At 35.6% G+C, this 13173-nt stretch overlaps 1 protein-coding gene and 1 pseudogene across 1 annotated transcript; both read right to left on the reverse strand.

Moving 5' to 3' along the window:
• Positions 1–1074: 1074 nt before the first annotated feature.
• LOC145770362 (uncharacterized) lies at positions 1075–9254 on the reverse strand. The gene is made up of 6 exons (XM_082581986.1): positions 7218–9254; positions 6723–6921; positions 6141–6254; positions 5743–5856; positions 4288–4844; positions 1075–3595 (listed from the first exon to the last, which is right to left on the reverse strand). Exons 1-6 carry the CDS (start codon positions 7242–7244, stop codon positions 2792–2794), a joined length of 1815 nt encoding a protein of 604 aa, XP_082438112.1. The 5' UTR covers positions 7245–9254; the 3' UTR covers positions 1075–2791.
• Positions 9255–12727: 3473 nt separating this feature from the next.
• Positions 12728–13161, reverse strand: LOC145771050 (histone H3-like; annotated as a pseudogene).
• Positions 13162–13173: the final 12 nt, after the last annotated feature.

Here is a 13173-nt window from a genome sequence, read left to right on the forward strand (position 1 = left end):
AAGATTTAAGAAAAAAATGTGGGAGAGAGGCACCATAATTTCTACCATTACCACACTACAAGTTGTGTCTAATAGCTGAGCATGTCCAAATTAAGAATATAAGAGAGGGCCCGGGAAACATTTTCTTCAGAAAAGTTGAGAACGTTTGCTAATAAATTTATCATTTAAAACTTACGTTATATCAAATATAGTTATTACTATCTGAAGCCTTTACAAATTGTTTCACCTAACGGATCATCAGAAGGTCTTATTCAAATAGGATATTTCTATTTAATTAATATTTAATTTTTATTTATTAATAAAATATTTTATTTTTATTCTATTTGAATAAGACCTTCTGATGATCCGTTAGGTGAAACAATTTGTAAAGGCTTCAGATAGTAATAAGTATATTTGATTTAATTTGCTCTGCTTTGCTTTTTTGCTTGGCATTTAGCACTTTTTGTAGTAATAGTTTTCATTGTTTTAAAACTTACGTTATGTATTTGACGTGTAGTTGGAGTAAGAAAGTTTTTAATTGTTTGAAATTAAAGTTACAATAGACCTACGCATAAAATCACTTTTTTGATGACGACAGATGTTTTCAATGATTAATTTTTAAACGTAGATTTGAGTTGTTGTTGTTTAGATAGACAACCCTTTATGTTGTTTAGATAGACACAGTTCGAATGAAGGGATACGCCCGACTCGGGATATACTTTCACAGATTTGCATGCGAAATTTAGTACAAAACTTGGAATTGTTTTTGCTTGCTACTCTTCGCAATGATTCTTTCCAATTCGCTATTACCACAGCGAACAGAATCAGGCTAATACAGGATAATCTACATTGTGAAGTAAGCAACGATCATGCTGCTAAAAGCGAAACTCAATCTATTGCATTTATCCTGTAAGCTAAAGCTCAGTATTTCATGCAAAAGAAGACTTTCAAGACCAGATTGAAAATTTTACAACCGTTTTGGTGTAACACGAGAAAGGTCACGGGACCTAAGTAGCACGTTATCTGTGTAACATTCCACACTAGAAATGTAGACGAAAGTTTTTATATATCATTTTAAATGACATCTGATGGTAATTTAAATTTGAATTGAATTTATTTTTTAACAACACATCATATCGGGCAAGCACATATAAATCAATTGGCAAGATTATGGTGGATGAACTACAGAAACGTAAACGAAACAAATAAACAGCAATCTTTTGCTAATCGGCCAATTGCATTGAAACATAAAGTGTCATAGTTATATGTGGACATGCATATGACAGATTAAACTTCCTTGGCTAAAATTTTTTTTAACATTATTTAATATTACTAGGCTACGTGTTTAATAGAGCTAACATTTCTTCAAAAATAGAGCAAGTGTAATGTTTAGCCACCAATAAGGATCATTTATGAGCAGAAGCATAAAAATTTATCGGGCGTTGTGTTATTTTCCAAAATAAATCTACATTTTTTTAAATAAAATTTTTTGTAAGAAAAGGTAAAGTTGCAGTCATAGAATTATTATTAGGCTACCATGTTCTTGCAAACCACATTTATACTTGCACAGTTAGCTTCAAATCTCGAATAGTCAAAAATGAAAATGACTAAACACTCGGAACATACAAAAAATTATTCTTAATAAATCAAAAGTAACCAAAACTATATTTTCATTTTTTAGTCTAACTACAACTTGCACTGGTCTTGACACCCAGCTTTTAAGCCAAATCATTGTACAATCGTAAATAGGTGAAATCAATCTTGAGCTATATACTGTCTGTAGCCTATGCTACTGATACGGTACAATAAAAAACAAAAAAATGTGAACAACGCAACACTAATGTGATAATTGTACGACGCTCACTACTACCAAGTCAAGTAGAAAAATTACATCTTGTCAAAAAAAAAAAATCAGATCAAACAAAAACAGAAGGTTCAATTTTGTATTTTTGCTTCACTGTTTCCGCAAGCTGCTAATATAGGCCTATTATTTCGGCAACAGCTTTTTGTAATGTTCTCTGGCCACTGCAATCGAATTTAAAAAAAAACGTTTGGCTGTTGTTGATAGTTTTACATATATTTTGCAAGACATTATCTCGCTGAGTTTATCACTGTTTTTGTTCCGTAAGCATTTTTCAACATACTTCACAATAGTGATAGCCCAGCAAGAGATGTGGAGTCAGGGCCTTTAAGAGGATAATTTGGGCCCGGTACTAATGATATCTTCAGGCCTCAAATCAAACCATTTAAAAAAATTGACTATATCTAGGGAATGCGCTATAGTTTCTCTAAGTTCTCTGGCCCCTTGAAAAGGTTCTGGGCTTCTAAAATTATCCCGGCCCGTACCAAAGTACCACCTGCCCCCCCGCCCCTGTCAACGCTACTGTGTGGAGTGAAAGCATAACTGCTTTTTTTTACACATATGATTCCTTGTGGGTTACAAACATAACTAATAACGCCCCTGAAGGTGGCCACAAATCGGTTTCTTTGTCTTTCCATTTACTTACTTCATATTTTAAACCCCCAGGCACACATTAGACTACAAGCCTAAACACGAGGCAAAAAAGAAAGGATGCTTTTCATTCATTTAACACTTGTTTGGCTGTTTTCTGCAACCGATTTAAGTGCTGAGCGCAAGTTTTTAAATAACTTTTTTTTATTGCTATTGAGTGTAACTAAAACAATATCACATTAAAACCGCATGTGTAAAGAACATCTGGTCTACGCACTGGATCTACAAAGCTTAAATTTTTATAAGTTCTTTCATCAAATTAAAGCCAGCTATTAGAATAAATTGAGAAAACTTTAGTTATTAAAAAGACGGTTTGGTGGTCATTATTTTGTTGCTGAAAATAACATTCTGTTCAGGAACGTTCAAAGTGTACGGAAAATCTCCGCGGAATCTGTTATACTGCGTAGGTGGTGAAGGAATTACTCCCATAGTGTGCAGTTGTGAAGATTCTGAAGCACTATTGGCGTCCGCAACACTTAGTCTGCGATTTTTCTTCACATCAAAGTCTTTATTTTCACTTGCAGTGATGGTTTCATTCCCAGACTCAACTTCAGCTTCACATTGCAATCCATTTTTACTCCTCCTGTTGAATGATGATGCGGATGCAATGGAATTCAGCTTTGATATCTCTGCTGGATCTTTCAAACTTAAGAAATAATTCATTTCTTGTTCCTCAGCAAGAGAAGTGACAGGAACGCTTCTGACAGAGCATTTTTTCAATCTTAACTTGTGAGGAAGCTGGAACTCAGATTTTCTTTTTCTGTTCCTGTCTACTTTTTCGATAGTAGAAACGTTACTCACGCTCTGCGATCGGTTAGTCTTCAAATTAATTTGTTCCTCTGTTTCATCAGTATCTTGACCACTGTTTTTAAAAATCGTCTGGTCGACTTTTTGTTTTGACAGACCTTTCAATTCTACTGCAGATGTGTCCGAGATTTCGTTTATTTCTGGGCTGGGAGGCGGCGAAAGTGGAACAGTATTTTTAATGATCTCGGTTTCGTCATTTCCTTCAAATCCAGAGTCTGTGGATTTGTGTCGAGAGGAGAACGAATCCATATTGAATTGTTCAAATAAGTTATTCCTTTCAGCGAAGGGTTTCCCCACCTAAAAATAAAATAGGATTTTCAGTGAACTGATAGGTTAAGATCAGATACTTGCAAATGCTTCAGCAAGCTAGAATCGCTACAAATAGTACGGTAGTTTTAGTATTGTTTAGGTGGCGTATAGCCTACATTCAACCATAATATTGCTTGATCTGTATATTTTGTTTTGCAATACAGTACTAATATAGCAATAAATAACACAGCACACAAAAGAATCATACTTTACAGCGAAGCAAAAATAAAGATATACTGCATCCTAAAACTAATTGACAATGGGAAATTACGAAGCAACCGGGACGGCCTTCAAGTCAAGCAGACGTTCTTAGCCGATTGATGAAAAACAGTTGGCTTGCCTAATACAATATACCTTTATAATATTATAGTATATTATATATACAATATACCTTATAATATTATAGTATATTATACATACAGTATACCTTATAATAATATTGTATATTACTGTATATATACAGTATACCTTATACTAATACCTTATATTACCTGATATTCAAATTAACACCAAACTTACTTTTATAAATTACCAAAGAGCAATGAACATAGCCTACACACGTCTAATGTAAGTGCTCATACAGACGCATAAATTAAAGAGCAATTACTGATATTTTGGTTGTGAAGAAAAAAAATCACCTTAACTGACTGGAGACAAGAATTTAGCTACTTCATATATACCTGTTTTCTGCTTGATCTAAGTAAAGTTTTTGGTTCAGTCATTCCATTCAATGATTTGTGGTGCAACTTGGCAACTTGTGCATGGATTTGCTGAAGCATATCTTCTACTGGAAATAGAGTTTGTGGAGCAGAGACGTAATTAGGAAGCCGAGATTCTAAATTACTATGATAATCCTGAAAGAGTTCTATCATCGCTGGAGGAAAGATCGATAGCGCACCTGGCCACAAAGGAATTTTAGGATCCACATTCAAATCCTTTGTTTTTAGAAGTGGACTTAGTGCTCTTCTCTGATACGCACCGGTTGTATAATTTTCATTGATATGAGTGGATTTTGCTTCAATTGATTTATTATCAAGAGAATTATTTCCGTCTGGTTGTGAATTACATCCTGGAAAAGAATCCCGAGAACGGTTTATCCACTGGTCTAGCGAGTTGTTTCTCGTGTGAACAACTTTTGAGTCGTCATCGTCATTTGTAGCCACGGATTTTGACATGATTCTGGTCATATTTTCATCAAAGCGTAGAGAAGGAAGTCGTTCTTTGGATTGCTGTAAGTCTAAAGATAGAAATAGAGATTAAATAAAATTATTCACCTGAACATCATTGATTGCATCAGCTCATACTACATTCTGTGGTTAGGATTGGAAAGAAAAAGCATAAGCTGACTACTTTGAAAAGATAGTTGAAGCAAGCCTTTTTGTTACATACAATGCAACGTCACTCGACTGATACTGCCCAAATGAAAGACAAAACCAGTGGTCAAGGATAAGAAAGAGCGGAAAAAAGCAATGCAGCAGTTAAATTCTTTAGTTTATAGGTAATTAAAAATGACTTTGATTATTCGTTAAAATAGTGGAGCATTATACATTCGATTCATTTTAATTGTAGGAATTTTTATTCTCGGATTGATAAAGCTTCTATCAAAACTTAATTCTGGTAGTTTTGCATAACTAGTAGAGGTTTTAAGCCATTGGTTGACGAAGTGAAGGTACGCTTGTACAAGTTTTATTGTCTGTAATTTTTTTTTTGCATTATTAGCACATGTGAAAAAAAACGAAAAACAATACAAGATTACAATGTGAGTTAGGTTGTTTGCTGTTGATGATAGGAGTGGCAGAAGGACCGAACTGGCCTTCAAGTCTGCCACACCCGTGTGGTGTCATAGCTCATTTGACATGGAACGGTGTCGGAGTTGAACGCAAATATATATTATATACAACATAAAAAACAATATACAATAAAAAACAATGTAAGTTATTCCATCTACTGGGTTCCGCTGAATAGAGAGCTGTTCTTAAAAATGGGTAACTCAGGCGCACACCCCGAGAGTCGTTGCTTCATGTTGCAGTTTCTTCGTGCACGAAGCGAGGCTCTTCACCAACTGAGTTATCAGGGGGTGGAGACAAATAAATCAAATTCATTAAACTATATCAAATTACTGTCAAAGAAATTACCTGCGCTGTTTACAAGCACAGTAGCGCTAGTGTCCCCATTGGCATTTGTGATGACACGAGCCGTAAAACGTTTACTGTTGGTACTCAGACTGCCGTCAGATGCTTCACTATTATCTGCGAAAGGGAAAAGCGTTATTCATGGTTGCTTGAGTTGTGATGAAAGCAATATAAAAGTTTGTTTTATGCCATTATTGAAACAATCAAAACAGTTATAACAACAAAGTTATAAGTTGTTTCTGCATGTGTTAACGTTATTTCATTCAACATGTAGCCTACATTTGTAGCTTATTTTTTTCCAATGATGTTTATTAATGAAATGATAACGTTAAGCAGCATATATGTCTGGTAGGCCGTATAAGCTACTGTGATGGTTCTCTGTCGATAGACATGTTTTTCACCTTTACGAGTCGATAAATCTAAACTTTCCGAGGCATTGACGCCATCTTGATTGAAATTGATGGTTGGAAATAAAGATTCCGAAAGAGTTGAATAAGAATTGTTGAGGTCAGGGGCTGCCGAGAAAACAAATCATAATTTAGTCAGTTACTTTGCAATACCTTTTTTTTTTCTTTCATGCAATAACTTTTTCATTGAAAGTTAAGCGATTTTATGCAATCAGCTCCTGTATCTGTATCTGTTTCTCTACAAACACTTGGGAACGTCAAAATGAGCATTACAGTTACTGTTGTACCCTACCATGAGCGGTCTGTTTATCTTTTGGTTTGTTATAGTACCAATATCTTTCCTGAAGTTTTAAAAAAGGCGCTATTTGCCCAGATTTTGTACATATACACGACACAAAATTGCAAGCTTGGTAGATGGATGGAAAGTCATTTATTTTGTGTGAATGCAAAACAAAACGTACCGGTACATAAAAACTCCAAAAAAAAAAAAAACATAACGTACAGTGTAATTTCAAAAATGTTATTGCACCAAAATATAAACTTCATTGCAACCAACCAAATTTATGCATTTTTTACCTGTTGATGTAGGATATTTTGTCCCATCAAGTTCTCCATATTTGATCTTAATGGAAAGAAGTTGAGCTCTCAGATGCTTGTTTTCATCGGTAAGCTGCATTACTCTCCTTTCTAAAAGTAAATCGTTCATTCTCCTTTTCTCGCGAGAGCGTCGAGCGGCTTCATTATTCTTACGCCGTTTCAACCAATATTCTTTGTTCTGTGATTGCGATAAAAACTGATTAAAAACACTACTTAAAGTTTGTTAAAGAGTAACAATTGACATCTTTGTTCTAGAAGGACTCTTTAAGTGTTTTGTTGAAGGGTTGTGATCTCGCCTCGTCCAGCAGACATTTTGCAACATTGGGGTGTTTGAAACCAAAACTAAGTTTAAATTTTATTTAGTTTTGTTGGGTTTCACTGCGACATCGCTTCACTTTAATTTCACATTACGTTTAGAACACTCGGAAGCGTAAAGTTTTGGTTAATTGGTCTAGAAACAGCATAAACTTTTACCTTATTAGACTCAATCAGTGTGGACATCTTGAGCAAACAGGATATATTAGTCTTAACAACTGCAAGTATTTAATTCTGCAACAATGATACAGTAAATAGTTAAATGGTAAAAAAATATTTTTAATACACTGCATAGGTCTATGCATATAAATATAATGTGTAAGTTCTAAATTTAAAACTGTACTTTACAACTGCTGAATAAGACAAGTAAAACAACTCAGTTAAAAGGTAGTGTATTATAGAATTAAGGACTATGGGTTGAATTTAATCGGAATATTTGTTACTACGAAAATGGTACCGCTGGTGATAGAGGAGGGAATTTAAAATACCATGTGCATGTGCCTTCATTGTCGCATTTTCTTTTTTTTTTCGGTCTAAAGCTATGTTGTCTTTATATGTTGTAGTCTTCTGTTTTGTCGCTTTAATCTTTATATTTTTTTTCTTCACATAATCCTTTTCTCCTAGACACTTGATTATAAACCACCCCATCCTCACAAACGCATCTTTAACTGACCACGATTCACTTGGACTTTGATCCTCTCGCTTTTGTAATTGTCCACCCTCTGTATCCTTTCCAACTATCGCAATCTCAGTGTTTCCATCTTCGCTCCTTGCGTTTTGTCATTTTGCACGTTCGCGAATTTATTGCTTCATTTTGTATAAGCCTAACGTTGCCTTTGCCAGTCTGCGGCTTTTTGGTATCTTTCCACTACACATTTCCGTCACCTTTTCTCTAAGAATTCTTTGCAGGCAGCACCAACATTAATTGCATTTAATACTTTTTGTGAACGGTTGCAAAAACAACTAAACAAAAAAATGAAAACTTATCTTGCAAAAAAAGCTCAGTAGCCTATAGTGCTTTTATTTATGCTGCTTGTTTATTTTATCTTTTGTTTACAGCGAAGGCTACATTTTCTTTTAAAAGACACATTTCATTATACATAACGAAGACACATTTCATTACAATTGGGTTACACATCCAACTAGCTAACGATACTATTAGGTTGCTACAAAACTTGATTTCCATAAAAAAGCAATTTTCTTCTAAAATCGTAAAATAACTCAGTGTTTGCGATAAAATTTAAAAACACTCCTTAACAACTCACAGTAGGCTGCAAACTTTTCTTCTAATTTTTTTTGTTTTTGTTTCCATCTAATTATGGTAAAATAAAAAGGCACACTTTGCAATAAAATGCTGAATACTGAAAGATCAAATGTTAGCACTGTATCTTCGTTGCACGTTACCGAAGCTGTGGTAGCAATTGCTTCAACACACAGTGATAACAGTTAGTAGGCCTACTGTTAACATAAGCAATTTACAAATAAGATTTGATCTTTGAAAACAGCAAAAAAAGTTTGCAACGTTTGTCCACTATGCACAATTTACTATACCTAACACTGCAGATGGTGTTAAATTTTTGTTTGAATCAGTGCGTCACAAATCAAAGTCGTAACTTAAGCAGACACTGCTTAGAAAACGCATTTCAAAAAACTACTCCTTTTTTTTGAAAGTTCTTTGAATGAATGCTTCAATTTCTTTGTAAAAATCTCGTTTTTAAATCTTTTTTTAAGATTGAGCTAAGGCTGGCGACAAATGGCGAACTAGATGGTTGGAGCCTCTCTCATCCGTCAACAATTACACTTTCTAGGAACTAACATTTCGCCATAACAACAGTGTTTCACAGAATCTGAAGTACGAGTTTATTCTGCATCGTTTTAACGTTGCTTGACGTCCGTGAACCTTACTGAATGATGTCAATTGAGATCTAGCACGGCCAAGAAACGTCGAGCAGGCAAAATATGCGGATAGAGGAGTTTTACGATTTTCTTGGAGATTCAGTTGTTTAAGTTTCCAAGAAAAATGACGATGACATAACCTGTTCCGTGCAATTACCATGAGCTTGGCAGTGTAATTTTCTTGGTGATGGCCGCTGCTGTGAATGAATTTGCTTTCAATAATTACTCTAAAAGCATGCTGTCATGCGTCGGCTTGAAGTACGAGAAAAGAAAATATTCCAAAATTACCTTTTCTAACCAGTTGGTTAAGCAGTTACAATTTCATTCTGCTGCAGTTAAGTTCGCTCGTGCATGCATTGAAGTCATCCTTGTTTTGTTGATTGTTCTTAAAACATTTATGCTAATGTAAAGTCATTTTTTATTAAAAATTGTTAATAATTAGACAACAAAACACTACGTCTAACAAGACTGAATCGTTTTCGTCTAAAGCAGCTGATGTTTTCTTCAATTTGTTAATGTTTCAAATGAAGCCGAGTGAAGAACTAAAAAGTACTGAGCAATTGAGTGTTGCGTGGTGCCACGCGGCTTTGTTGACCCGAAATCGGAAGTTTATTCAAGCTTCTTTAAACCGACAAAATAAAAAGACAAATAATTCTAATTTAATTACACTCGTGTGCATTTCATAACTTTCAATAAAGAATTGATTTGTTAGTATTAATTTTGCAACAATGAAATTTAATTTGTCTTGCAATACATATCATCATTCTCCTTCACATAACAGCCAAAGCAGAGATTATGATATCAGCTTTTTACTTTATCATCAATTTGCATCACAAAGATAATAAAATTAATTTTTCAAAATGTTTTGTTTTTGCGTGTTTTGAATATGGGTTTATTGATCTGGTGCATATAACTAATAATAATAGTAATTACAGAGCTGGTAGGCTCTCGGCTACATCGTCAACAGTTAAACTGCCACATACTAGATCTTCACTAGACAGTACAGCAAGTTAATGAACTTTGCATGTCAATAAGCGTTTAGTTAAATTATTGAGATTATAAAATGTTTGTTTGAATGCAAACTAAAAATCTTTTGATCAATATGCCTTAAACGCAAAAATCACTGTCCACGTTGTTCATTGATCACAGTAAATTTCTCTTAATTTGTGAATTAAAACTTAAAATTTTTGTTTTAAAAACTTGATATTATGACCAGCATGACTAACATATTATCACCAACTTTTAAACAAATTGTGGAATTTCGAGAAACCTGAAATGTTTCTATGCAAGCAAAAAAAAATTAAATTCAAACAATCTTTGAGAAATAAGATATTAAAAATAACCAATACTGAAAATCAGAAAACGCCTGTAAAAAGTTAGCAAAAACGACCCATTCGGAAGCAAACTGGTGTTTTATTTCGGTTATTCGATGTTTAAAAACCTGCATAAGATGATAAATGAAAAAGTTCAAATTCAAATTATTCACGTTTAAACAGCGCCGCTTGTTCGTTTTGCGTATAGCCTAAGGGGAGACTAGGTTTCTCAGAAATGAAAGATTGTAATTTCAGAAGAAATGACATTGTCACGTACACAATCGAAGCCTGTCATGTTCTATTGTTGCAACAATATCCATTCTTGCTTCTACTATCGTCAGCACGTCCATTAACAGATGACACAATAGATGTACGCGTTAACTGTTTTTGTTTACAAAGCCTATTTGGCATCATCAAACTGTCCATACTTCTTATAACTCAATCTCGCCTGAATGACTTTTTCAATGTCACCTTACAAAAGAGATTTTTTTTTCAAAAGTAGCTATTTGTGTTTGTTAATTGAATTGTCATAAAGACTTCGAAACTTAACTTGCTTTAGCAAAAGTTTCAAAAAAAGCAATTAGGCTACTCGGGTGCATCAAAATCCTGTCCACAAAAAATGTTATGGAAATCGCTCAGAGATGTTACACCGTTTATTTAAAACTCGTTGTGTGAATATGACCAAATTTGGATAAAGTCTACCGGGTGGGTGATTTTGTAGATTGTAGGTGGATAGATACAAAATGAAGACAATTTACTTCAAAAATTTCTTTCAGGAGTAAATTTTTCTTCTGTAGTAAATAAAAGTAGCCTATCTAGTTTTACTTTCACGTCAGTTCGCGTTGCAACTATTATGTCATATCACTGCAACGTCTTGCGATATTACAACGATTTAAAAATGAAAAGTTTACCAACTTTTTCCTCCGTCATGCGCAATAGATTTGTCAGGCGCACTCGTGACGTATTTGATTACATCTTGTGCTCGTGGAAGATCAATTTTTATAGTGTAAGGCAGAGATCCACAAATACTTGTTGACGCGATTAGAAAACAAAATTTTACAGTAGATCTTGGCGACTCAAAACGTTTCGGAAGCAAATAAGTTGCGGAAAATACTTCGTAACTTAATATCAACTTCAACACTACTTTTGACAGTATATACTTGCTTGCATAAATGTATGAAACTTATTAGTAGGCTACACCAAAAAGTAAATGTTTGTTTTTTTTTCGTATGAGATTGATGAGCTCTGGGTTTTGAACACAACTAATCAATTCTAGATTTACTGCAATTTGAGAGAAAGTAATCCAAAGATTTACTCCTATTTGGTTGGTTGGTTTTTCATTCTGTATCGTCGGACTGACAAAGCCCTGATAGGTTAGCTATTCCTGGTAGTTTTGCATACTTGTAGACTGTAGATTAGAGGCCTTGGCACAGGGCCGGTTACTGAGATTGACAGAGTAAAGTTTTCCCGATTGTTGAAGTCTTGCTGCCGGGGAATTATTCCATCCATTAGATGCTGCTGAATGAAGAGCAGTCCCTAGAATGCGTTGCTTAAGCTCACACACCAAAAGTCGAACCAGCACCGACCGATCTTGAAGCTTCCTCGTTTCCGATTCACGCGCTAACCAACTGAGCTATCGGGGCGGACGAGTTGTGATTTGTAGTCTTGATCTGAATTTGAAAATCTCCTTCTTCCAGTTAGGCTACGTATTTTCCATGCACGCAAGGCATGCACTGCAGACCTTACAATTTTGAAGAAGTCAGAAATCTTTGAGGAATAGCAAATTTATGCGTAGAAATTGAAAATGTTAATAGCAAAACCTCCTCGCTCTCTTAATTTCAACATTCGAAACCACTTTTTCAAAATTTGACAACCCTGCTGAGGCTTGCAGAGAAGAACTCAGCATGTGTTGATAATAATAAAGCAAAAAGGTGAGTCCCATACTTGATCCAAGCATCGGGGGATGAAAAGATAAGGTTGTCATTATACTAAGCCTTCGGCACTAATCAGAGTAGGGTGGCCAGTACCTTTCTCTCGCCGCCTTTACTTCAGCAACTACGCCCACCCAATTTATTACTCCCTGGGTAGAGGTAAGCAATGTTTGACAACAACCAGCTTAAGCCGGGAGTCGAATCAGGATTGCATGATTGGAAAGCGAGCGCGCCATCCCACCGCTGCGGCATCCGTTGATAATACAATTTGCCCATTCGCCGCTCTTTTACCACACTGTGGCGTAAATGGGACCAAGGCATGCAGATTTAAAGTTGCATGCAAAACAAAAATGCATGTAGCCTACCGTACCCAGTGACGTAGCCTAGGGGGTTTCAACCCCTTAGGCTACGTCACTGGGTACGGTAGGCTACATGTATTTTACGACTTGCATTATTTAATTTTTTGAATTATTTAATGCATTTATTTGAATGCATTATTTGAATTATTTAATGCATTTTAGGACGACGCTTAAGTGCGTTCTCCGCGGATGCGACGGGCTAGCTGGATGTCCTTGCTGGGCATGATGGTAACCCGCTTGGCGTGGATTGCGCAGAGGTTGGTGTTTTCGAACAGGCCGACAAGGTACGCCTCGCTGGCTTCTTGCAGAGCCATGACGGCGCTGCTCTGGAAACGAAAGTCGGTCTTGAAGTCTTGGGCGATCTCGCGAACCAGTCGCTGGAAGGAAAGTTTGCAAATGAGCAGTTCAGTTGACTTCTGGTAACGTCTGATTTCACGCAAGGCGATGGTTCCCGGTCGATAACGATGAGGCTTCTTGACGTCCACGGTGGCTGGCTGAGGCGCTCTTGCGAGTGGCCTTTGTTGCCAGCTGCTTTCGGGGCGCTTTGCCACCAGTTGACTTGCAAGCGGTCTGCTTAGTTCGAGCCATTTCAAGATAACGTGATTTTTATTCTCTT

This window comes from Aplidium turbinatum, chromosome 5 (genome assembly GCF_918807975.1).
Source record: "Aplidium turbinatum chromosome 5, kaAplTurb1.1, whole genome shotgun sequence".
NCBI classification, from domain to species: Eukaryota; Metazoa; Chordata; class Ascidiacea; order Aplousobranchia; family Polyclinidae; genus Aplidium; species Aplidium turbinatum.